Source organism: Podarcis liolepis (assembly GCF_965112155.1).
Source record: "Podarcis liolepis genome assembly, chromosome: 1".
Lineage (NCBI taxonomy): Eukaryota > Metazoa > Chordata > Lepidosauria > Squamata > Lacertidae > Podarcis > Podarcis liolepis.
The window spans coordinates 32932657-32960036 of NC_139554.1; the positions used below are offsets into that span (position 1 = coordinate 32932657).

General features: G+C 42.5%; 1 protein-coding gene across 3 annotated transcripts in view; it reads right to left on the bottom strand.

Moving 5' to 3' along the window:
- The window catches only part of MIPOL1 (mirror-image polydactyly 1), a 191522-nt gene that overhangs the window by 24987 nt on the left and 139155 nt on the right, over positions 1-27380 (bottom strand). For all 3 annotated transcript variants that reach the window (XM_083508870.1, XM_083508871.1, XM_083508872.1), the window contains exon 11: positions 7985-8215. In XM_083508870.1, the coding sequence (XP_083364996.1) occupies positions 7985-8215 (231 nt within the window). The remainder of the gene's footprint in view (positions 1-7984; positions 8216-27380) is intronic.

Below are 27380 nucleotides of genomic sequence, written 5' to 3' on the forward strand. Positions count from 1 at the left end.
TTACGAGAAGCAAAGCTACAGGGAACCAGGCAGAGGGCCTTTTCGGTAGTGGCGCCCGCCCTGTGGAACGGCCTCCCATCAGATGTCAAAGAGATAAACAACTACCTGACATTCAGAAGACATCTTAAGGCAGCCCTGTTCAGGGAAGTTTTTAATGTATGATATTTTAGTGTTTTTTTTGGTTTCTATGGAAGCCGCCCAGAGTGGCTGGGGAAACCCAGCCAGATGGGCGGGGTACAAATAATTTTTTATTATTATTATTATTATTATTATTATTATTATTATTATTATTATTAAAAGCGTGGGAGAACAGAAGGGACTTTCCCCGGTGCTGGAAAATCCGAAGCTGCCACGAGAGCCTCTCTTATCTATAAAGTATTATCTATAGCAGGTGCAAACTTTAACTGACTAAAACGAATTCAAAAGCTCCATTCATATTAATGGATTAGAATAGCTCCCAAACACTATCAGAGAGGAGATTCCAGTATTCAACTGCTGCTCCTTCTGGTTCACAGGCGTACCATGCATTTATATGCTGGATCCCCATATATAAACAGTGCTATAGTGAATTGGAAGCTTCACAAAAGCTATGAGATTGAGAAGCCCAAGGTTCTCATTGAAGTGGTCTACCTATTTTAGTAGGTACAGACCTGCTTCTGATGCTGCAGTCACACACACATCCTGGCCATGGTGATCTAGCAACCTCAAGGTTGGACTCCCGTAATACTTCATCACTGACGTTGTTACAGAATGCAGATGCTAGGATAATAGCTGGGGTTGGATGTTGCAACCTATCTTATTGTGCTTCAAGAGCTACACTGGCGACCAGCCTTATGATTAGGTGTCTACTTCAGGAAACTGATTTTGGATGTCATGAAAGGGCAGGGAAATGTTAGTTATTTATTTCATTATGGTTACATTTTCAGTGCCAGGAAAGGAATGGGTGCTTCTGGAGCCAACATAATTTGACTGACCTATGCACCTTGGTCCTCAGAGAGGCTTGTCTGATAACTCAGAGACAAAATTTGTACAAACCACTTCAATAATTGTCTACTGGAGGGTGGTAGAAAAACCTGATGGATGAATAAATCCAGGTTGACTATGTATTTTCTCTAACAGATAGGTGAGCAACTTAACAAGTATTCAAACTATAAAATGACTAAATATAATGAGGACTGAATCACATTATCAGTCATGCTGGCTGCTTCCTCCTTCAGCCCTTGGTGGATTCCCTGCTTGAGATGAGAATGTTTGTAACATGAGCATTATCAGTAGCTCTGCATGCTGCTGCAAGCCATCTCTCTTTTGTGTTGGGTGTTGAAAATACTTGCAAATGTTTAGATCACATGGTTTTCTTTCCATTAACACGGAGAGCGGCCATGACAAGAGTAGCAGCTAGGAGAAGCCCAGATGTTGTGTGACTCAGCCCTGACATCCCTTGGGGTTCTGAAAAATGATTAAGTTCATTTATGATGTTAGCTGCCTTTGGATTGAAGAGGAAAGATGGGGTATAAATATTTTAGAAAGATCCATAGCAATATTTGCTAACCTTCTGCTATCACAGTATATTACGAAACATTCCAATATATAAATAATAATTTCACTATTTCTTCCAAAGATTATCAAGGCACTATCATAGGTTGACACCTAATAAAAAGGACTTCATCCCACATGCATGTTATACTCTTAAGAAAACTTCAAGCCATAACTATTAATAGACAGATGTGATGGAAAATTAAGGATATTAGAAATCAGGTGGGTTGCATTGATTTTCATTATTACTTATGCAAAGCATACACTTTGCATTTTTTTAAAAATTGAGTAGGAATACCTGGTTTCCCATTACAAATGATAACTACTATCTCCTTGGAAAATGGGGATGGAGTTGGACAAAATTAGCGTGGTAGGAAGTCTTTCAGTACAGGGATCAGTCAGTTCCTTTTAAAAATGCAGAATATTTTATATCTTTCTCCCTCTCTCACATTAATAAAGGCTAAGAAAAGTAGTTCTGGCCTAATTGAAAAATACTCATTTGTATGAAGCCGTTGAGGTTACAAAGAAACTGCAAATTCTTAGCCTGGTTTTCCTGCTGATGAGTAAGAACCGTCTGTGTGGCTCTCCCAGAGGTGTCAGTGGAATCTCTATAGTGCCACACAAGGGTTCTTAGCTCAAAGTAAACACACTTTCCACAAACTCAGCTGCTTAATCTGTTTGCAGGTTGAATTATAAGATGGGGTGGATGACTGGGGGTGCTGGGAAGATGCAGTAAGCATTTCCACAGTTTCTCGATAAAAAGGGCATGGTGTTGTTGTCAAAAGACTTTGCCCAGCTGTTTAATTTTGCTACAGGCTCAGAAGGCTGATTTTAGCATTAACTAACCTGGCAGACAGTTTTTCCCTGAGTAGTTAAGCATGTCAAATTGAATTAATTCTTCTCATAAAAGCTCACGTTAGAGTTAGCATGGTTCAGGTTATATCTGCAGGTCCATTACAGCACTCCTGGTTTGGGGAGGATTAGAGCAAAGCTAGAAAATTTTCTCTGAGATAATCCTGGCCTATACTCTATTGTAACAGCAAATTATTTTAACACTAAAGAACAGAAATGGGATACTTATATAAGCTAGTTGCTCAAGTTATCTGCCCAGATTCACAGCTAACTGGATGGAACTTTTCAAAATATTTTGCCCTCTTACATGCAGCAATTTCTCTACTTTGCTTTCCAGAAAATGATTCCCCAAATTAAGTGAAAATCTAATACAGGCAAATCATGGCTTTAACTAAATTACTCTGGTACACAGAGAAATGTAGGAGGTCTAGCTATCCTTTATGGCAGCCAACCTGGTCTAGTCTATGGAGAGACTGAAGTCCTTTTCAGGTGTTTGGTGTGAACTTGTGTTATTCTAAAAGGGAAGAAGGAAGGAAAGTGCATGGAAGCTCTGCCTCCGATGTCCCCGAGTACGGTGTCCATTGCTTCACTTCAGAGTTCCTACTACTGATAAACTTTGAGAAGGAAAATGGAACATGCTTAGAATTCTCCTCCTGATCAGGATCACAGGGAAGATTCTATGCAGATCCAGCTAAATCCAGTACGTTTCCAAGGACAATTCAAAGTGTTGGTGCTGACCTTTAAAGCCCTAAATGGCCTCGGTCCAGTATACCTGAAGGAGCATCTCCACCCCCATCGTTCAGCCCAGGCACTGAGATCCAGTGCCGAGGGCCTTCTGGCGGTTCCCTCACTACGAGAAGCCAAGTTACAGGGAACCAGACAGAGGGCCTTCTCGGTAGTGGCACCGGCCCTGTGGAACGCCCTCCCACCAGATGTCAAAGAGAAGAACAACTACCAGACTTTTAGAAGACATCTGAAGGCAACCCTGTTTAGGGAAGCTTTTAATGTTTAACAGACCACTGTATTTTAACACTTTGTTGGAAGCCACCCAGAGTGGCTGGAGAAACCCAGCCAGATGGGCGGGGTATGTATGTATGTATGTATGTGTGTATGTATGTATGTATGTATAAATAAACAAACAAACAAACAAACAAATAAATATTATTATTATTGCACTTGGAATATATTGTCACGGCTAAAATGGCCGCTGTTTCTTTAATGCGAATAAAGCTGGGTCAGCATGACTCAGCGGTCTGCACCAAGTTGTATATATAGAGTGAGAAATGTTAGTTTGTTGCTGTGGCTGGTGTTTAGGTTGGTTGGTTGGTTAGTGCTGGTGTGTATAGTTATTCAGTCGTGTTTTGCACAAAGTCTTTTAAGAATAAAACTCTGCAAGGATATTCTCGTGGACTCTTTTTGTGCTGACAAGGAGACTGAGGCGACAAAGGGAGGTCAGAACCCTTTCCTCCTTTTTTGCTTTTTACAAACACTGACATATATTCCCTCTCAATATGGGGAAGTCTGAAGGGGAGCCAGCATGTGTGGGGATGAGTGCCACACCAATGCTTTAAGATAGGGCCAAAAATGGACTGGGAGCGCTGAAACTGGTAACAATTGGACGGAATTGTGCAGCCCGGGTAATATTCTTGCAGCTGTATTTAAAAGTGTACAGAAAGAACATTCCAAACCAAGGTTCCCAAACCAAGGTGCACTTGCTAGGAAGAAAGGAGAGGGCCTCACACCTATGAAAACGTGCACATGATTGCACTGTGTGAAACATAGCAGTTGAAGTGAACCGAGGAAACTGTTTCACAACAGCTGCTTAAAATAATTGAAAAATAAATAATATCACAATGCAACATGAATTCACAAAAAAAGGTCTTTGTTTTCGCTGTTCCAAAATGAGCCAATATTCAGCTGACTATCACTGGGAATTAACTGATATCTAAATGACTGTCATGGCATAATTGTATCATTATATAATAGCATTTTTGTCAGCTCAGTCTGTGCAACAGGAGAGATATATGATGTTTGACCCCTTGGTTGCTATACTAAGAAGAAAATTGCTGCCTTTACAGGTTTGGCAGCTGACAGTCTGTCTCTAAGGTGGGGCAAGTGGTAAGCAAGAATTTGCTGGTAATAATTGCAGCTTCTCTTTGGCATAACAGGAACATGAGATGCTGCTCTGGAGTTCAACTTAGCGGCTCCAGGATATGTGTCAAAACATACAATGTGTGAAACAGTCCAGTTCTTACATAGAATTATTGTGTAACTTTTCAGTTAATTATGTATTTCCTTCCTAACGAGCTGCTGTTTGAAACAAAGATCTGGGGGGTAAATGTTGCTCTTTCACTGGCAGGGAATCAAACAATGGGTTTCCAAGAGGAGTTCTAGACCTTAGGAGCAGAATGGTTTCCTGGTACAGTGACGCTCACAAAATATGACTGCAAGGGGCCTTGCTGGTTGCCAGGATTCCTTTGGGGGGAAAGCAGGAATTCTTGGTGGCTACACAATGAAGATCACAGCACGGCAATGCATATACTTAGGGAGAACTCCTTTCGCCTCTGGAAGGTGCTGGGGGAGACTGTCAATAGCATACCCAGGGCACTCAACAGATATGCTCAGTAGAAAATTGGGAGTGCAAGGGCAGGGTTCACTGGTTATTTATAAAAAATATTTATGCCATCCTTTATTCTATTTAGAAACACAACCATTTATCACAACTTAAATGCAGTAAAACAGACAGAACACATAATCATTACACAGCAGCAGAAGAAGCTGCTTTATACAGACTAAAGATCAGTTTTGTTTACACTGATTGTCAGTGGCTGTCCAGGATTTCAGGACCAAGACTCTCCCAGCCCTACCTGGAGATGCCAACAATTGAACCCTGGACCCTTTTGCATGCCAAACAGATGCTCTACCACAGAGCTACAGCAAATGAAAACAGGCACAAATTAAAAATGACTCGGTGGATAAAACTATTTTAGCTTGGCAACAAAAGGATCATAATGCGACTGCCAGGTGAGTCTCTGTAGGGAGGGTCAACCCAGAGTCGGCAGGGGGTGGGCATTGCAGGGAAACCCCTTGTCATGGCACCTGACAAATGTCACCTGAAAAAGGGTCACAGCAGGTTAATGCACAAGCAGGTTGATAAGGGAAGATGTTGTTCTTCAGTTATTTGGGTCCCAAGTCATTTAGGGCTCTAAAGGCGTGTACCAGCACTTGGGCCTGGAAGCCAATAGGTAGTACAGCTCCTTTTAAACTGGTGCCTAAATGTTTGTCAAGAAAACTAATGCCAACTATTGAGTTTCGCACAATGTCAGGCATTTTTCAGACAGATCAAATTTAGGGCTGCCACACGTACAAATTTTCTCGGGATTTCAAAGGTGGAAATGACATCCAGGGGGGATTTTCAGCAGGCAGCGGTTTATCCTGACATTAGGCAAGTCAATCAAAAATTTATGGGTTTTGGGTTTTTTTGCGTTTTTTTTTGGGGGGGGGAGCTCAACAACTTTTGGGGTGTCCTGGTTTTTACTTTTTGAAATATGGCAGCCCTAGCAAAATTGAAAACATTGATGTCCTTTTTTCCTTTCTTTTGCAAGCCTCCCCCATGATACCAAACAGAAAAGAAATATGCTGAACATGTGTTCAAGGACTGTGATTGATTTGATCTGTACTGCAAAGTAGCCAAGAAAAACCTGGCCTTTTAAATTTTGGATATTCTGGTAAACTGATTTGGGCATGAACTTTTTTCAGCGGGAAAGCACACATCTGAACTTAAAGAAGTATTAACAAACAGCCAGATCTACTCAACTTTAGCCTTCCAGGAAGAGAAAGAAAAAGGTGCATTCACTGATTTTCATTTCATCTGGGCCCATGGAAGCTGGCAACTACATGGCAGAACAACATGAGATATGCTGTGCCTGGAAGCTGCTGGAAAGCATGAGCCTTTTCCACCATTAATCATCATGCTTCACCTGACCTGCCTCTAGACGTGTGCAGGACATGAGAAATGTGCCATTCTCTCTAAACTGGTACTGTGCAAGATTGAGAAGGGAACACTGTGTGACCAACAGAAAAAGCAATGCAAAGAGGTATTATTATTAATGCATGGAGGCTGGCGGAGCCAAGCAATGGGGACATGGCAAAGAGCAAAGAGCATTCCCATTCAGTGGCGTAGCGTGGGGGGTGCAGGGGGGGGCCAGCCACACCGGGCACAACATCTGGGGGTTAGGGACGCAAATCCACGGGTTAGGGGGCGCAAATCCACGGGTTAGGGTGCGCAAATTACTTGCCTTGCCCTGGGTGCTGACAACCCACGCTACGCCACTGTTCCCATTCTCCCTCTGTTTGTATGAAGAGAAGAATAACTGAATAGGGCGAACATGTTACAGTCAAATATATGAACTACCTAAATGGGAAACTGAAATGTTCCAGGCATTTCAGCAGCATACACAAAGTTGCTTCAAATGTTACAGGGCTGGATCCAGACTTTGCTCCTCTAAGAAGGAACATCCCTTGAATGCAGTTCTGCTCAGGGGATGTTCCCTGTGTTTGTGTGTGTGGTTTTTTTGGGGGGGAGGGGGCAGATTCCGACTCCCCGTGCAACCCCTGGCACTACCTCTGACACTGTTCTGGAGGGCTGGGCAATCCTCCTACAACACCCTGGGAAATGGTGCTGGGAGCTGCATGGGTTGGGAGGAACTGGTAAAAGTCACCCCTCCCCATCTTCCCTACTGGTAGGATGCCTTTTGTGAAGAAAAAGACGTCTGCAAACGGAAGGACCTCTCCATCCATCCAGTCTGGATCCAACTGACATGTGCATATAGACATGAGTCTATAAAATGTTAAGCAAGCATGAACCTGTGGCCCTCTAGTTGCTGTTGGACTACAATTTCCATCATCCCAATCATTGGCCATATTGACTTGGGTTGATGGGCATTGGAGGCCAACAACATCTGGATAGTCACAAGTTCTGTCTCAAGGCAAATCTAAAAAAATGTAGTATAAACACCAACAACTGGGAAACACTGGCCTGTGAGCGCTCCAATTCGAGAACAGCCTTTACCAAAGGTGTCATGGGCTTTGAAGACACTCAAACTCAGGACGCGAGGGAGAAACGTGCTAAGAGGAAGGTACGCTTGGCAAATCCACACCGTGATCAACTCCCACCCAGAAACCAATGTCCCCACTGTGGAAGGATGTGTGGATCAAGAACTGGCCTCCACAGACACTTACGGACTCATTGTCAAAACCGTGTTTATGGAAGACAATCTTACTTGGCTATGAGTGATTGCTGAAGAAGAAGAACCTCTGTTATAGAAGATAAATAAATACACAAGAATCCTATCTCTTCTCCAGATGTTATAACTATGAAGTGCTAAGCTGACAAATAAAAACCCTACAGTTTTGTTGTTGGATATAACAATAAATAGCTCTGCTATTAAGTCTGAATAAATATTCAGATAAGAATTGGCCCACTAACTTTAACAGGGATTTCTGTCTGTTTTCTAACTTGAACCTCTTTGTGTCACAGGAAGAGGGGCCCATTTAGTTGACAAACGCCATTTTCCTAAAAGAAAGACAATGTACTTACTTTTGAAGTTTCTCACTGGCCTCCTGTGAAGCCTCTAAAGCTTGCTGAAACTTCAATTCTGCATTTGCTCTCTCTTCTGCTGCTTGCTGAAGATGGGTTGTCAGCTCCTCATTTTGAAGCAGCAGCATCGACACAACATCCTCTCTGTTTTTCAGAGCTTTTTCATAAGTTATGAGAGTGGCGTTGAACTGATCCTTAAGGTTCACTTCTTGAGACAAAGACTGGTGTAAACTGCAAAAACAAAAAGGTAGGTCTTTTCAGTATGGTCAGCACAGGTTTGGCATGTAAAAAGAGGACATTGAAAAAGATGGTACAAATATGCCATGGCCAAAATATTTCAATGTAAAATTCAAACAGCAAGCCAAGAAGATCTGAAGCACTCGTGTTAATGGTTCCACAATACATTAAAAATAAACACAAAACTAAATCAACGTTTTCATATTGTACTCTACAGACCAATTGCCTCTCGGCAGTACTATGAAGTAGAGGGAAGTGATATGGCCTATTCTCATGAAACAAATAAAAACCCCAGGATTAATTACACAAATATACTAACGCACTATTGACCAACAGCACAACATTTTGTTACAGCCAATGGCATTACCCAGAAGCTGAAACAGAGGAAGTGTGAATAATTAGCACTTTCCTTTCCTTTTCGTTTTGGTATCTTGCAGATCCTCCATGTCAAGATACATTACCAGCTTGGGGAACGGATCCATTGAGACCATCCCATTAGCACCAAGACTTCTGCTTGTGTGATGGAAACTACCCTGCTCCTCTCTCCAAATGACCCTCCAATTTGGGGATATGTGGGGGGGAGGAGAGAGAGAGGAAGTTCCACTACAGAAGTGGAAGCCCTTGAGCTAACGTTACAACTCCGTTAGACACAACCCTATACGTATATCTTTATTTCTGCAGAAGTGTCTGAGAAGCACCAGTATGGCTCGCACCTCCTCTGTTGCCACTGCTAAGGATCATCCCAAGCCAGCTAGCACTTGAGACTTAATGAGTGCAACAACCTCTGGAGCATCATAGGTTCCCCACCTGTGCTGTAGAACTTGGTGGGAGGGTGGGGTGGGGGAAGAAGGTTAAAAATACTGAGCTCACTACAATCAGTGCAGCTTTCAGCTTGGTGCCCAGGGTGAGCACTCTGCTTGTCCACATCTAAGGCTGGCTTTGGGTGGAGCAAAATCCAGGTGCACATTCAATGGTGTTTTAGAATCAGATCATCTGATTGGTTAGACCCCACGGATGACAGTTCGTGGCTGTTAAGAGCAATTAAAATGTGCTGCCAAGACTGCAATTCTATGCACACTTATGTGAGAGTAAGTCCCACTGAACTATATTGAACTTGCTTCTCATTAAACAAGCATAGGAGCACACTGTTGGAAAGTGATGAAACATGCTTAGGGTGCACTATTTATCACAGTTTTACCTCATTATTACTACCATCAATCCCACAGTGTGGTATTTATGCAGTTAACCTATGTTTTTTCCACATAGCAACCCAGTAATGTAGACTAGGCTGAGAAACAGTGACTACAAGGTTACCACTGATATAAATGAATGAGTGGATATCTTTCATTAATTATTTTTGTTTAAAATAAATATATAATCTGAGCAGCTTTTTAAAATCTTTGCCCTATTTTGCTTTTGCAGGGAGCCATTCTCCCCACCATGTGCATATTTGTTTTCTTGCAAACATTGGGTTGGGTAGATTGGATGTCACACATTTGAACCATCATGGAAGTAAGAAATGAGGCATAAATTGTGTTTTCCTATTTTGAGACATGAAAAGTAAGCACTGAATAACAAACAGAACTCTGTGTCAAGAGTGTTGGCACTCCCCTTTCCTTTCTGCAGAAAACACGACCGCATTGCCAGATCATATAGAAATTAAAACCCTCTGCGCATGCATAAGTAAAATATGGCTGATTTAATAGGAATCTAAAAGTTAAAGGTCAGAGTATCGGTATGTCATTACACCTACCACCTGAGGTTGTTTGAAAATGGTGCGAGGTACCTATTCAATTAAATAAGGACATTCTGAAACTATAAATAATGTATAAAGAAATACGAAAAATCCACAGAGCAGAGAGTCTAAAATAAATAAATAAAAACCATTGGAAGAGTAGCAGATAAAATATATTGACTCACATTTCACCCACAAAAAAAAAGACGGGGGAAAAATTAAATACTCCAGCATTTCAAAGGAAAATGTAAAGCTGTAAGCTGAAGACATCACTGTCTTGCTTTTAAGGCACTTAAAGAGTTTCATAAAGAGAAGCCTAGAGTTCAGTTCTTCTTCAATTTATTTTCTGCCGTTCACCTGCAGGTCCCATGGTGGGTTACAAAAATTAAAAATTAAAAAAAGTTAAAACATGTGCATTAATTTACATCCAAATAAAGATGCATAGGATTGGACCGAACCAAAGGATTCAAGTTACAAGAAAGGAGAGTCCTACTAAACACCAGGAAGAACTTTCTGATAATAAGAGCTGTTTGACAGTGGAATGGACTCCCTTGGAGGTGAAGGACTCTCCTTCCTTGGAGGATTTGAAGCAGATTTTGGGTGGCCAGCTGTCATGGATGCTTTAGCTATGATTCCTGCTTTGCAGGAGGTTGGATTAGATGACGCTTGCAGAACATCAGGGAGCTTGAAGGCCTCTGGCTTATGCTTACTGTACATGAAGAAACATGAAAAGATCATGTTTGAGTTGGCCTCTTCTGCACCCACTCAAATCAATGGACTTCACTTAGTCATAAAAAGCCCAAACAAAACAAGAAGAGTCAGTGTGGTGGTTAGAGTGTTGGACCAGGAGGAACAGGGTTCAAATCCTCACTCGGCCAAAAAGCTCACAGGGTGTCCCTGGGTCAACCACTGCCTCTCAGCTGAATCTACCTCACAGGGTTGTTGTGAGGATTAAATAAGGGGAAAAACCATGTTCACCACCGTGCGCTCCTTGAAGAAAAAGGCGGGTAATAAACAAACACAATAATGTTCCTTGATTTCAGTGGATCTACTTTAAATATGGCTTAGTGAGATACAACAAAATCCAGATACAAAGGAAATTAAGAAGAGGAAGGAGAGAATTCTTAGCGGTTGGAAGGATGAAGCACCTTCAGGAGGCAAGGGAAGGCCGCATCAAATGAAGTCAGGGGCCACATGCACCACCCAGGCTACAGCCTGCTCACCTCTGTCTACCCTGACTTGCGACAGACACAGAAGTCTTTCCTAGTCCTACCTAGAGATGCCAGGGATTGATCTTGGGATAATCCAAGGGCAAAGCGTGCACTCTAGATAAAGGTAAAGGTCCCCTGGATGGTTAAGTCCAATCAAAGGCGACTATGGGGTTGCGGCGCTCATCTTGTTTTCAGGCCAATGGAGCCAGCGCTTGTCCACGGACAACTTTCCAGGTCATATGGCCAGCATGACTAAACCGCTTCTGGCGCAATGGAACACCGTGGCGGAAACCAGAGCGCACAAAAAATGTCATTTACCTTTCTACCACAGCAGTACCTATTTATCTACTTGCACTGGTGTGCTTTTGAACTGCTAGGTTGGCAGGAGCTGGGACAGAGCAACGGGAGCTCACCCCGTCACGGGGATTCGAACCGCTAACCTTCCGATTGGCAAGTCCAAGAGGCTCAGTGGTTTAGACCACAGCGCCACCTGCGTCCTCCTAAACGCGCTCTTCTACTGAACTATAGCCATTCTTCATGGGGAATAAATCCCTCTGAACGCAATCAGACATAAATATAAGTAAACATGCATAAAATTGTGCCGCATGACAAATTCAAAAGGCCAATTTGCCATGAAGAGTGGGCACATGAGGTGGAATTGAAGACAGAGTAACAATCCTAATTTCATGCAGAATGCCAAAACCCCCAGCAAAAGAGCACTCTGCTTCAAAAACATTCTGACAGCATGATGTCACCTTAATATCTCTTTTGTGGAGGTTTTTTAAGACACTTGAAGGAGTAACTCTACATTTTCAGCGAAGTGAAGAATTATGCGAAGTGGCCATTCAGCTAAAAGTGACACTTTTCTGATAACAGCAAATCTCTCACTGCTGGAACACAACTCGGGCACTGGAATCACCTCAAAAGCAAGTCCAACTTAATGGCTGTGCTATATGCCATTTACTTTTATTATCATCCCCAGGAAATAGGTTTACCCTGCTTTAAAATTTATACGGCTCATCTTGCAAGCTGCTTTCTAAAAATTAGCTTGAAGGAAATAGTGATTCAGGAGACAGAGCGGAAATCAATTCCAATTCGATATTGATAGCTACCGTGCGATGTAAACTGTGTGTTCTTTCTAATTAAATGTAAACACGCTTGGTTCTAAAGTCCAGCAGTGATGACAACAGCCATTAGAATGGATTGCTTAAGCATTGATCAACCAATTTGTCTGAACCTTTGTTCATACCTTACGTATTCTTGAGCAATCTGCGGCAGGGTTAGTGTCAGTTCCAACTGACTTTAGTTTAGGTCATCTTCAGGTAAAAAAAAACCAAACTTGACAGGAATGTTGAGTGCTCAGTAATGCCTAAAGTTATTCATTAACTATGTCCTTCTGATAGCTAATCAATACCATTGCATGGAGCCAAGCACACTGCTCTGAACTGCCCTTCTCCCAAAAGCCAAGTCTTGGTAAATATTTAATGGTAGTAAAGGTGTTTTGGGTTGCTATCAAACTGATTATGTTAAAGAACTCTTAAAAGAAACTTTATCTTCCCCCTCTCTGCAGAATTTGTTCAGCAATTCTATAGCCCTGATGCAAAGTGGTTCGAGGAATGCATTTCAATGCATCTTTTGAATGGTGGATATTCACCTCTGGTGTGTAAGAAAATAGTTTTGTTATAAAAGAATCAAGAGATCTCTTTTAAAGACCTGTATTTCCTTGCTAGAACACTATATAAAGGCAGGGGAAGGGACCCTAGTGCCTCTCATAAGTTGCTGGACTACAACTGCCATAATTCCTGACCATTGACCACGTTGGCTGAGACTGATGGGAACTGGAGTTCAACATCTGGGGGGTCACAGGTTCCTCAACCCTGTTAGAAAGCAACCCAACCCTCTCGTGCCCCTTTGCGACAAGGAAAGGCTGTATTCCAGTTTCCCAGTTCCATGCCTACTTTGCATATGACGCAAACTGTTTGCTAATTATGCAGTCAGGCATACTGTATTAGCTGTTTAACTGTCTATCAGCCGCTTCCTGTATGTTCCTGGCAAATATTTCAAAAACGTTGGGGAAGGGTCAGAAGCAACTTTTTCCCCAATGTCCATTTGCTCATGCCAGAATTTGCTTACTCTTTTATTCGCTCACAATAGGAGCAGCTTAATGGGGACAGAGGTGTTGCAAACTGCCTGCTGCCTGCAATGCTGTTGCTCTAGCAGTACATATTCTGCATCCATGCATATATATTCAAATGGCATTTTGGAATCTCCAGCAAAAATCACACCACGGGTTTTGTGGTTGGAAGTATTCTTGAGATAACATTACAAGGGAAATGGAAGAAGCCAACATCAAACTATTACAACAGGATTTTTTTTTCTTTAAGTTGGTCCAAGTTTAGAATCCTCCCTCCCCCCCCCCCCAGCACAGGAGCCAACTCCTGGGGGAGGGGGAGTCCTTGTGCAGGGCTTCTGTTGAAGGTCTTCATTAGCTCAATGTCATCCAATATCTGTAGGTCAGTTATGTGGTAAAAGGTAAAGGTAAAGGGACCCCTGACCATTAGGTCCAGTCGTGACCGACTCTGGGGTTGCGACACTCATCTCGCTTTACTGGCCGAGGGAGCCGGCGTACAGCTTCCGGGTCATGTGGCCAGCATGACTAAGCTGCTTCTGGCGAACCAGAGCAGTGCATAGAAACGCAGTTTACCTTCCCGCCGGAGTGGTACCTATTTATCTACTTGCACTTTGACGTGCTTTCGAACTGCTAGGTTGGCAGGAGCAGGGACCGAGCAACAGGAGCTCACCCCGTCGCAGGGATTCGAACTGCCGACCTTCTGATCGGCAAGTCCTAGGCTCTGTGGTTTAACCCACAGCGCCACCCACGTCCCTCAGTTATGTGGTAGTACTGGCTTTTCCTCTTTCCATTTAGGCTGTAGCCTTGAGTTTTTGGACAGCATTTCTCGATTTAGAATCTAATCCACACCATTCATGGTTTCTATATAGCTCCATCATGCCTTCTTGGAATCATCTCTGTTTAGCCTAAAACACCCTATCTGTTTAAATCTGTTTCCTAAAGATGATCCTCTTACCATTTTAATTGCCTTTCCTGCAAGTTTATCAGAGAAATCTGCGTAATTCAATACATTTCTGAATGCTTCTGAGGCAAAGTACATCTAAAGTTACACTAGCAAAAGTGCATCCCTATGGGCCTACGGAAGGGAAATGGAGAAAGAGTGGGCAGAGTTTGGCCCATCCGCTGCGAACGGAGAGTTGTCTTGGCAAACTAAAACGATCCTTTTAAGAAGCTCCTATTGCCTATTGTAGTTTCTTGGTCTCGGTTGCTTGCTTCAGTCATATTTAGTGTCCTAGAATGAAATAAATATTTCCAGAGAATAACAATGCAGTTATTTTTCTAAGTAGACGTACCTCCTCTACCCCTCAACAAGCCCTGGTTCCAAGTCTAGCTATGACCCCTGGATTGAAAAGGTTCTTGGCAGAACCCTTGAGGTAGGGAGGGGTCAAAAAAGTCTAAAATAGGAGCAGGGAATACAACTGCGCTTCATAATGGACGCAAGGCTATGCTGCTGATACTATTGCATGGTTTTTGACACTAGCTCCATTCGCTCCCTAAAAATGTATCCCTGTAGAATACATTTTTAGAAAACACATCCTAAGATGTGTTTTCTAAAAATGTATTCTATAGGGATAATGGAGGGGTAATAATCAGACACTCTATTAGATATATATTTTTTAAGTCCCTAAATAATCATTTCACGGAGAGAACTGTGATTCCTCCGTTTAATCAAGAGTTAAAATATGCACAGTAATTCCTTATTTTCATAATATTCCTTTTGACAAAGATAACAGCCATGAAAACAGTTCCCACCTGGCCAAACCCGACATACAGGTTTTGTTGAGGAAAAAAGAAATGCATGACTTAATTATTGAAATGGATCTATTAGAACTGTCCCCCAATCCACCTTGCCTGCCCCACCTACAGATGAACTTCGAATGACCCGCTTTATGCAAAAAAGAATCGTAATAACTTGCACTAAAAGCTGCTTATAAAGCTCAGGCTGCCAGGAAGACAAAAGCAGAATTCAGAAATGTGTGTGATGCCCCTAGAGGAGAAATGTAGCGAAAAAAGGCACCTTTTATCAAGTTTGCTTTCATATCGAATAAATAGCTAAACTGCTGCGCTATAAGTTACTTCGTGCTAATTATGTTTGGTTTCCTTAGTCCTTGATACTGTCTATTGTTTAAATTGCTTTCATTAAAACAGAAGATGGTGTCAAGAGTAACACAACGAAGAGACATTCCCCTACCCCAGCATTCCTTGAGTAAAAAGGGCAGTATTATAACAAGGGCTCCCCTCCCCCATCAAATAATACTACCATGAAAAGGTGTTCTGAGATTATTATTATTATCATCAAAAAAATAAGAATTTTCAAATGATTTAAACTAAAGGATGGTTTTCATTGTGCTTTGGGAAGTTAACTCTACAGCCATCTCCTTATTTTAACCATCTCTTCCATTTCCAGTATTCTGAGGTATATATCGGTGCTTACAGAACCAAAACAGCAACACCCATGAACAAGAGGAAGGTATCAGCAAGGTTGGGGAAAGCTGAATATTTAAAATAGAAAAAAAATATTTAGGAGGGAAGAAACAAATCTTAAGGGGGGAAACAGCCCTGCTGTATGCTCAATGGCCAATGAATTGAGTGGGGGCCCCCAGAAAACTGGGTGGCAAGGGGAATGGAGAATCCAGACAGACTGAAGCACACAACAGGAGCACTCCATGCTACAACATTTTGTTGCATGTCCACTTGCAGGACTCTGTTCTGGTTTACATATAGCTGGACTTTGACTGAGATCTTCATTAATGTTGGTAGATTTGGCACTGCCCACTTCTAGACATGTAGGATTCCTTCCCTCAATAAGGGTATAGCTGCAACGTCACGTGCCACATTTATATACAGATTTTCTGCCAAAGCACTCAAAAATGATATGAAAAGGGACAGGGAAAATTAATGGAGGGCGGGTAATCGGCTGAAAACAGCATAATGTCCTGTAGCAACAAAACATCCTAAAGATTGACAAATTCACCATGGTATGTTAAGTTGTGGTGGACTAGAGTTTATTTCATTGGATGGACTCTAGTCACACAGGCCTATGCCAGGGGTTGAGAACCTGCAGCCTTCCATATGTTACTCCAGCAGCCCAGCCACAATGGTAAAAAAGCAGGGATGATGGGAGCTATGACCTGGCAACTTCTAGAGGGTCACAGGTTCCTGGTCCATAATCAATGCATTAGTCTTCAGGTCACTATGATGCTCCAAGTTGGTTTTACATGCTAACATGACTACACATCTGGAAGCTATAATGCAATCTTAGACATGCTTACTAAGGAGTAAACCCCACTGGATACAATGGGCTAGATTGAAGTAACCTGGCACATTAGCAGAAGCTAGTGTGTGGTTCCCACTAACATAATGGGGCTCCCCCCCAAAAAATCTACTCTAGTGGTTTGGGAGAACCCCCAAAACAGCACATGGGGAGCTGAGAGGGGGATTGTTCCATCTAAATAAAACTAATGGATCGAAACAGTGTGGCATATTTCTCCCAATAGAAATCACTTAGGAATAAACATGTGTAAGATTGCATTCTCAGTCATGGTGATTAACAGCAATCTCCAAGTTTAGGGCCAGTGCACTTGAAACCTGATAGGACAAAAAACAGGGGAGGACTGTTCCAAGTTTTGGGATGACAACTCGTTGGCCCCAGTTAAAAACAGAATTCTGGACTAGAGGCATTTTGGCTTGATCCAGCAGGATTCTCTTTGTGCCTTTTTACGACATGACAACTCTGAAAGTTCTTCTTCGTACTTCTGTCGAAATGTGCTCACAAACTAAGCCAAGGAATTAACCCCCACATTTATATTTCAGGGTTCCCTGAAAGCTCCCCCTTTTTTTACTGGAGGCAGAAATGTGAGAAAAGGAGTCAGAGCAGTTTAGGCCTGGAATGCTGCATCTTATATAATCCCCTCTCACTGGTCAGGTGAGTCTTTCCCTCTACAGCTGCAATGACCTTTTAATTTATTATTATTATAGACTTCCAAGGGATAGAAGAAAATGTCATTTGGTCTGCATTCTTAAGTGAAGTGATCTAATCCACACCTTCCAGAACAATACATGGTTCAGAATGTCATCATCTTTTGGACTTCACACTTCTCCAAATGTTGCTACACAGTTCTTGGCTCAAAAGAACACAACAATGTACAAACACACACACATATGAACACGGATATAAAGCAATCATCAGTATCCAGGTTCTGACTCTAGCTTCCTTGGGCTTGGTCCATTTATGAAAATAGCTGACCAAGTAGCTTTACATCATAGGCTACTTAAAATGAATCTTGGAAGACATCAAAGACCAGGGATGTCTCTGAACCTCAGCTACCCTGGACCACTGTGTCAAGAGGATGGCGTTTCCCCCATGTTCAGGGCTGAGATCATGGGACTAAAACAACCAATAAAACACAGGGGCTGGCTGTATATCATGGAGAAGACTTGAATTGAAAGTTTGCCCCAATCAAGAGATGGCTCAATCTGGATCCTGGAGAGCAGGTCTGGTAATTGTGAGGCAGGCAGGGAGTTGAGGTAAGATGTTGAGAGGATAGAGCTGTGAGTGTCATGTGGTCTGTCTGCACCCCTTAAGGTAGCCTACTGTCCTCTGGTGCAATGGAGAGCACTGTTCATGCCACCAGTGCTGAAGTAAGATTCAGCTGGCAGTCAGGTTACATTCTGTACTTGGAATGTACCTTTCACTTCAGAGAGCAGAATGTCTTGTGCTGGACCAGGTAAAGACAGTGACTTACTGTATTTTTCGCTCTATAGGACGCACTTTTCCCCCTCCAAAAATTAAGGGGAAATGTGTGTGCGACCTATGGAGTGAATCCAGGCTCCTTGGCTTCAGCGATAGCAACGCGAAGCCTCCGAAGCGCAGAGGGAGCGCTCCCTCCGCGCTCCGGAGGCTTTGCATTGCTTTCGCTGAAGCCAGGAGAGTCTTGCTCTCCCGGCTTCAGCAAAAGGAACCCGAAGCCTGAGGAGCGTAGCGGGAACTTGCACTGTGCTCGGAAAGCTTCAGGGATAGTCGCGCGCAGCCCCTCCGGCAGGGAGAGGCTGCACGCGGCTATGGCTTCTTTAGCCCCGCGCAGCCTCTCCCTGCCGGAGGGGTTGCACGCGGCTAAAGAGGAAGCCAAAACAGCGAGCGGGATCCATCCCGCTTGATGTCTTGGCTTGTGCCATAGCCGCGCGCAACCCCTCCGGCAGGGAGAGGTTGCGCGCAGTCTATACGCTGCTCGGGGGGGGGGGAGATTTTTTTTCTTGATTTCTCCCTCTAAAAACTAGGTGTGCCCTATGGTCCGGTGCACCCTATGCAGCGAAAAATACGGTACCTTCTCAGGCTGCAATCTCATATGCGCTTATCTGGCAATTAAGTCTGACTGAATGTGACTTCTGAGTAGATATGTATATGATCACACTGTTAAGTCCCATTCCCCACCTGGGTTTCTTTTCGATTCATTGCTACAAACAGACAACACAAAGGCGAGTGAGGAGGGTCTTCTCATATGGATGTAGGATCCACAGTAAAAGGTTATACATGTGATGGGGAGGATGCTCAGCTGAGACACTGTCAGGAGAAAATGGAAGAGTGTGCTTTCGGAGGGAAAGTCAAACCATTGGAGAGTTACAGCGCCAGCTGTGGCTGTAGAGAAGGATACAAGAGAGACGTGTCTTGTTGCAGCTGAGGCAAAAGGTGGTGTCGGTTTTGCTGCTACAGATGCACCACAGCGTTTCTTCTCTCTGCGCTCCTCCCAGTGGTCATTCCTCGTCTGGTCACTGCTGTGGATACATGACCTGACTATCTGTCTCCAGGCACTGCAATTGTCTGCAACAGCAGGGTTAATGTTGCCATCCTTCATGCCATGTTTGCAGGCATCTTTGTAATGCAGAGTTGGTCTGCCAACAGTCCTAGGACTTGAAGCCAGTTCCCTGTAGAGCACGTCCTTGTGGATCCTGCCATCTTCCATTCTGTGTACATGACCAAGCCAGCGCAGACGTCGCTGGTACTGAAGTGCAAACAAGCTGGGAATGTGGGCTTGGGAGAACACATTTTTGTTTGAGACTCTGTCTTGCCATGTGATGTTCACAGCACATGTGAAAGGCATCGAGGTATTTCTCCTGGCAGGTGTAAGTTGCTCGCTTCCATAAAGCAGCATGCTCAATACCCACAAGTCCAGAATATATATCTTAACATTCCTGTGTTGTGTATAAATTGTCGTCTAACTGGAAAATCTGTTTATTTGCCACTTGGGTAAATACCACATTATGCTAAGACTTCACAGTAATATATTTTAAAGCTAACAACATGTCTTGGAATTAAAGCTCTCAATAATTACTAAATCTTAACAGTATTCCCTATATGACACCTATTGGAATCAAGTAACTGCCTGCAAAAAAGGTAAAATGCAGTTTACTAAAAAAAAAATTCCATTTTATCTTACTGGACCAGATAAATACATTTTGAAAGAAAAAGAAAAGAATTCTGGTTACCTGAAGTAAAACAACCTATTGTTTTGCCATTGTTGGGTGAAATATTAATGACCATCACTAAGGGGACCATCACGTATTAGCTACCAAGCCTAAAAATACATATTTAAATTTTTGTTTTGGGGTGCTATTTGCTTCCTGCCAGTTCAATTTTAACATTATTTCATTGGTCACAATATCAGTTTATTTACTCTGAATGTTATCACTGCATGGTTCCCAATGTAAACACTCCCGCTGAATGCAGCATAGCTGTTTGTGTGCTGAAGGTAAACTAATGCTTTGGTATGGAATTGAAGGGGAGGATGTTAGGATCCACTATTCAGGAAGAACTTTCTGGGTCATGACCTTTTCGTAAGCTGCTTGGCCTCTGGGGCATTGTTAAGGGGTGGCCCAGAGGGACAGAACCCCCTGCTCATTTGCATGGGGCCCTAGATTTCCTGCCCTTCACCCCCACTTAAAAATAAAAAAAATAAAGTTTGCTTACAGGGTGGCTTTCCCTCTGAAGATCTGCCACAAGTTTTCATCTATGAATATAAATCAGCATATGCAAATTTTATGCAGATTTACACCATGGACCTGTGTCTCAAATCTTTAAGGCACCCAGCAATGCTCAAAAAGCTTCTGACACTCTCTGTGTACTCCTGGGAAGGTGACTCTTTAGTACAGGCACGGCTTTTTCAAAGAGGAAAACATGTAAAGGGGTAAAGGAAGTAACCCTTGTCAACTCAAGTTTTGTTTTTGGGCTGAAAGAAGTCCCCTGTCAAAGCCACACACTTTCTGAGATTGTTAAAAGTTCTGGGATAGACATGGAATCAGCATTGTGTGCTAAAATGGCAAACTATTAACATCGGTTTATCAAATTTAGATGTAGGGCACACAAGATTACCTTAATAGCGAGATCTGGGATGTGGGAGAAAGAAGGGAGCTAAGATTTTAGAACAAGAGACTATACTATGGAGGAGAAGAATGTCAGCAGCTTGCCTCATCAAGTACTGACAAATGGAATGTGAGAACTGCTCCTTAGATGAAAGGAAGCAGACGGAACAATTCAACTAATGGGATCACATTGAGCTAATGGGATCACTCTGACTTGCTTGGCTTCTGTGGGCATATGTCAAAATGCTAATGTTATTTTAAGGTAGTTTCTTTTATTTGTATATTCACTAGCAGTCGGCCATGACAGGTTTGGAGAATTTCGAGGCAGTTAAAACACATCCACATACTTTAAAAGTTGTAGGACAAAAAAAGCTAACTCCCTGAAAGGAGAAAAAGAGGATGGGGTAGGGGGGTGGGAGTGAAGCAGATGCATGCACCCAGAAGCCAGGCCCCCTTTCACTAGTTCTCCACTAAAACCCTAGGCTTAAACTCCCCTCAGTCTGAAAAACAACAACAAAAAACCTCGTTTGAGGGTTTGGACTGCTTGGAAAGTGAGCAAACCTGCTGCTGAAAAAACTTTTTTTAAAAAAACACACAAAACCTTAGCAGGCTGACACGAAGCCTGACCTGAGGTATGCAAGCAAAGCAGCTTGCAAAGCCCAGCAAGTACAATGGGGCCAACTTGCTGCTAAAGCACGTTTAGGGTGGCAGCCTTAGCATGCATGCAGAGAGCAGTGTTTTTCCGGTATTCCCATCATGCTACACTGGTATTTTTAAGCTCAGTGAGGAGTGTGAGTGGGGGGAAAAGTGTTTCTGGAACTCGACGCCTCTCTGTTCCTGCCCACTTCCTGTACCGTGGGTGCTTCTTAGGATTATAAAAGTCATGAACCACAATTCAATTAAGAAAATGGTTGCATAATCCAACTTGGATTTTGCACAACTGTGGCAAGTTTCCCTGTTTCTGATTTATGTAAATAACAGAATCTTCCGACACCAGAATTCCTGGCATTTGTTTAATTAACTCCTTTAAACAACCAATCACTTAAAAACTTTTCTAACTCTTAACAGGACACATGTATGGGTATCTCCTCAGAAGCAAATCCCACTGAGTGTCCAGAGGAGGGCAACCAAAATGGTCAAAGGCCTGGAAACGATGCCTTATGAGGAACAGCTAAGGGAGCTGGGCATGTTTAGCCTGGAGAAGAGGAGGTTAAGGGGTGATATGATAGCCATGTTCAAATATATAAAAGGATGTCACATAGAGGAGGGAGAAAGGCTGTTTTCTGCTGCTCCAGAGAAGCGGACACGGAGCAATGGATCCAAACTACAAGAAAGAAGATTCCACCTAAACATTAGGAAGAACTTCCTGACAGTAAGAGCTGTTCGACAGTGGAATTTGCTGCCAAGGAGTGTGGTGGAGTCTCCTTCTTTGGAGGTCTTTAAGCGGAGGCTTGACAACCATATGTCAGGAGTGCTCTGATGGTGTTTCCTGCTTGGCAGGGGGTTGGACTTGATGCCCTTGTGGTCTCTTCCAACTCTATGATTCTATGATTCTATTCTATGATTCTATGAGTTCAATAGGCCTGGCTGCCATAATACAGGATGTACAGTCTAAGCATATATGGCACAGATCCTGGATTCTCACTATACTCAACATGCCACTATCATCACTTCCTAGTACTGATGATTCCACACTTTGGCCACCATATTTTGAAGCTGGTTTGCAAGCGATTCAGAGTCACTCATTTCAAAAATTCTTACACCCAGGACATTTCTCTGTAGGGGGGTTGGCATGAAACTAGCAGGTAAATTGTCCTGTCTCGTGATCTTATATACCAAACGGCTACAAACATAGGTAATAAGAAGCCACAACTGATTATAGTTTCCCAGCCTGCAACACAAAAGAGACATACAAGTCGAAAAATGGCATCCAATGTTGTCAGATATGATGCTATGCTAATCCTGCACTCTCCCCATCACCCCCGTTTCTGTGTACCATCTGCAAGAAGTTGTATGTAGAGCAAATGCTTTCTTCTTTATAATTTTGTAAATCTGGCTACGGTCACTAAAATCCTGTGAAACGTAACATCTTAGAGAGGCCATTCAGTAAAAGCCCGGGGTCACTGAGCTCCGCCCTGGAAACCTAAAGATCTGATAAGATTACTTGTATTATCTACAACATCATTAGCTTTAATACGACTAGTGGTTAAACATAGATAAGCTTTTGAGATACTATTGTTATATTCTATCTTGTAACAGTGGGCAACCTATTGTGACTTCACACTGGTCTGCTTCGAAACACTGCTCTTCTTTCTTACGATTATCCTCTCAAAGAACAGGCTAAAAAGAACTTAAAGAAGCTTTTTCTGGTGCGAGTAAATGAAATACCACATAAAAACCAATATGAGCAAATCTGAGGTTCATACCCCACAACTTGAAGTTGAAAACAAATTGCCCAACCAGGGGAAACAGGAAAAAACAACCATCTATCATATATACATTAGCAACGAGACCTGCAGTACCTTAAAGACTAACAAATTTATCGTGGTTTGTGAATTTGTGAATTCGAGTTGACTTCATCAGCTGCATGAAATGTAAGTTGTCAGATATACATGATTGGGGCGAGGGGAGAAAGAAATGTAGAGACGATGGCAATTACATCAAAAGTTAAAATAAAAAAATTCCTTCCAGTAGCACCTTAAAGACCAACTAAGTTAGTTCTTGGTATGAGCTTTCGTGTGCATGCACACTTCTTCAGATACCAAGAATGCACACGAAAGCTCATACCAAGAACTAACTTAGTTGGTCTTTAAGGTGCTACTGGAAGGAATTTTTTTATTTTGACTATGGCAGACCAACACGGTTACCTATCTACTATCAAAAGTTAAATGCAGCTAAATTTGTGTACATTCACAAATCAGTGTTGCGGATGATGCAGCATTCCTGCAACGGTAAAATAATTAATACTAGCAGTAAAATAATGATGTGGCAAAATGCTTTAATTGATCACACAACTTAATGTGGCACAATATTCATGAGGTACGCTAACAAATTTCAAATCTGCTAAACACTTCAAAGTACAGTGGTACCTTGGGTTACAGACACTTCATGTTACAGACGCTTCAGGTTACAAACTCCGCTAACCCAGAAATAGGACCTCGGGTTAAGAACTTTGCTTCAGGATGAGAACAGAAATTGCACGGTGGTAGCGGGAGGCCCCATTAGCTAAAGTGGTAACTCAGGTTAAGAACAGTTTCAGGTTGAGAACGGACCTCCAGAACGAATTAAGTTCTTAACCCGAGGTACCACTGTACACTGATTGCTACTCAATTGTCAGTGTTAATTAATAAATAAATATTTAAATGTTTTCCTAGTTCAAATGGCAGGAAAATTCAGACCTTATGACCTCTTGGTGTGCTATGTGGTGAGTTCCCATAGCACAAGATTATTCTTTAATACCCATTTACAGGAGCCAAATACAATAACTTCTTTATAATTAATTAAATGTGATAATACCAACTATTGGTATATCTGTCGAAACATTTTAATGTCTTGCAGATTAAGTGGTAAGATTTTCTTTCTAAGGAAAGCTCAAAAGTGCACCAGACCCTTCCCTATCTTTTGGAACTGGCATGGAGGGGTAGGAAACCTGTAGCCTTCTAGATGTCATTGGACTCCAATTTCCACCAGCTCAGAGATTACGCAATATGCAGTCCAATAATACCAGGAGGGCCACAGGCTCCCCGTCCTGGCATATGAAATGGGAAGGAACTCAAAAGTCAGTCAGTTCAATCAATCCCTAGCTGTGAAGAAGGAAGAACCTTTCATATTTTCACCTAGCCCTAAATCTACTCAAGTGCCTTACAGTGCAGTCCTATTCGTATCTATTTAGAGGTCCCACCAATTTCAATGAAACTTACTCTCAGGTCTGCAGCATAAGACTCACCAAGGATTTTGGCAGTTTTAGGGGAGGATTCACGAGAGGAAGTGGTGCTCAACCCAGGCACGGAAAAAATCAGTTTTGGATCCCAGCGCAGGGTGGAGGACAGGCATTCACAAGAGAGAATCAGTGGGTAGAGGAAGGGTTACAAACCCTCCTGCCAATTCACTCTTGTTAGTGTGACCTCCAATCTCTCCATTAGCATTACAAAAGAAGCACAGGGTTTGGAACCCCACGTTCCTCTTAGAAATTCCTCTTAGAATTTCGAGTTCTGTCCTGACCAATCTCACTAACAGAAAAAGAAACATTCAAAACCCGACAGGAATAAAAACACCTTCCTGTCTGCATTGCTCAGAGGAGGACTAAAAGTCTTCTTCCCTTCACCGTTACTCCCCGCCCCTTCCCAGTCACAGAACATCTAAATGTGCATTTTGTGCTGAAATATGTATTAAATTAGGGATTTAGTACAAGAACACTGATAAAAGAACAGAACATAGGATTGGAAGGACCAAGACTTAACCTTTTTTTTTTTTTTTTTGTATAGCCAGAACACCACCAAAAACTAAAATGCACAAAAGGGCATCACAAGTGGATACTGACTTAAAAAACAAACAAAACCAAAACCCTAAGCAACACGCTTGACAATTCCTTACTTTTTCTTTATCTCATTTAAATTGTGTGATATCAAGTTGCACTGGGTTAGGTTCTTTCATATGAAGTGAATAAATCGAGACATATCACATTGTGTCCCACGGTGCAGAGAAGGTAAACAAAGACCTCTTCTTTATGGCAAAGCAGAAAAAGATAATTCGTTCCCCGCCTTTAGCCTCCCACCCTGTACACATCTGATGGGTCTTTTGTGGAGAAGGCAATCTGAAGCATAAAAATGAGACTGTCAAGCCCAGATACCTTTTCCATTCTGAATGACGGAAAAATCTATGTCACACATACTGCTAGTAAAAATGAGAATTGTTTGCTTGCTGCTGCTGCTGCTGCTGTGTGTGTGTGTGATTATTGCATCAGGTGATTTTCATTTGTGTATTTCATATTCACCCCCAAACTGGTATGAAGAAAATAAAATAGAATATTAAACAAGGAACTTAATATTAAATGAAATCTGAATAGTTACATGGGCAGGCTTGAAACCTTTCTTAGTTTCTGTGTGTGTACAGAAGTCTGCAGTTGAGTAAGGGAGGGATATAAAAAACACCATTCTACTTAAAATACTTTCTGTATAGCAGGTATCGATTTGCACATGGAAATGTCAGATCTGCATATGAAAACAAAAAAATTACATAAGAGACAACAATAAGATATAATTTTTTTCTTGCTGGTAATAACGGGGGGGGGGGGAGAAATCATAGTGTTTCATCCTGACTTGGCCATACTGAAGAGTAGACCCATTCATTTCAAAGGGGTCTACTCTAGGTATGACTAACAGAATAATCCAACCCCCAACAGAGCTGGGTTGAGCAGAGGCACCTCTCCACTCAGCTGGCCTCCTGCCAACTCCTGAACATGTGACTGGGAGGCACCTTGGTGGGCTTTACATCACACCAGACAGCTGAAATCCTCAAAATGGGGCATTGGGATCAGGAATGAGGTAGCCCAGGATCTGCTGAATGCCGAGCCAGTCACACTGCTGTTGCATAGTAGAATCAGGCCTGATCCAACCCAATTGCTGCATCCTGCCCTCCACCTTCTGCTGGGGCTGCCATGAGGGTCTGGGATGCCAGCAGTGGGTGGGGTTTTAGAGTGTACCCTAAGACTGGCTACAACTCATAGTACAACAGGTAATGAAAGGCAATTCAGAAGAAGAAAAAGAAGAGTTTGGATTTGATATCCTGCTTTATCACTACCCTAAGGAGTCTCAAAGAGGCTAACAATCTCCTTTCCCTTCCTCCTCCACGATAAACACTCTGTGAGGTGAGTGAGGCTGAGAAACTTCAGAGTAGTGTGAATAGCCCAAAGTCACCCAGCAGCTACATGTGGAGAAGTGGGGAAGCGAACCCAGTTCACCAGATTACAAGTCTACCGCTCTTAACCACTACACCACACTGGCTCATTAGGACTTTAGCACACAACACTTTACTTGGCTTCTTCACCATACCAAAACCATTTGTATTTAGGCACCATATTAAAACTTGACCTCCTCTAGTGGTATTATCAACTTTTCTATATTGATACTGACTCTTCTGCAATCGTACTATTCAACTGGGGATGATTTGACACATTTTATTACTATTGTTTTCCATGTTTTATTTTGCAAGCTGCCTTAGAAATCTTAAGGCGGTAAGGCAGGATAAAAATGGTTCTACAGAAACACATTTCTATCACTTCAAAAAAACATAGAACAATACAAAGTCCATGAGCTGTATTGATTTGTGTCCCAACAGAAGGCTCTTTGATCCAGTAGAACCAAAAGGGGAGGAGAAGGTGATTTTCTCAGATTCACCCTTTCTCCCTCAGTTTTCTGCATCATCTACCATGTTTTCTCAAAGGGTCCTCCAACCCACTTGAGGAAAGTTAACGGGAGGCACAGGGGGGCCGCAGAAGGAAGGGGGGAAAACTCCCTTCCCTTTCCCACCAACAGAAGCCTCCACTGGACCAAGCAGCCTTCTGTCAGCAGAAGGGCACAATTGGATACCACCCTATCTGTTTAACAAATTAAGAAATACCAGGAAACGGTTACTGCCATTATTGGTTCCTGTCATCTCAGTAATTTATAGTTCTACTCCCTCCTTCTCTTATATCCCTCTTATTAGACTGGAGGGCCTGCAGTTAGG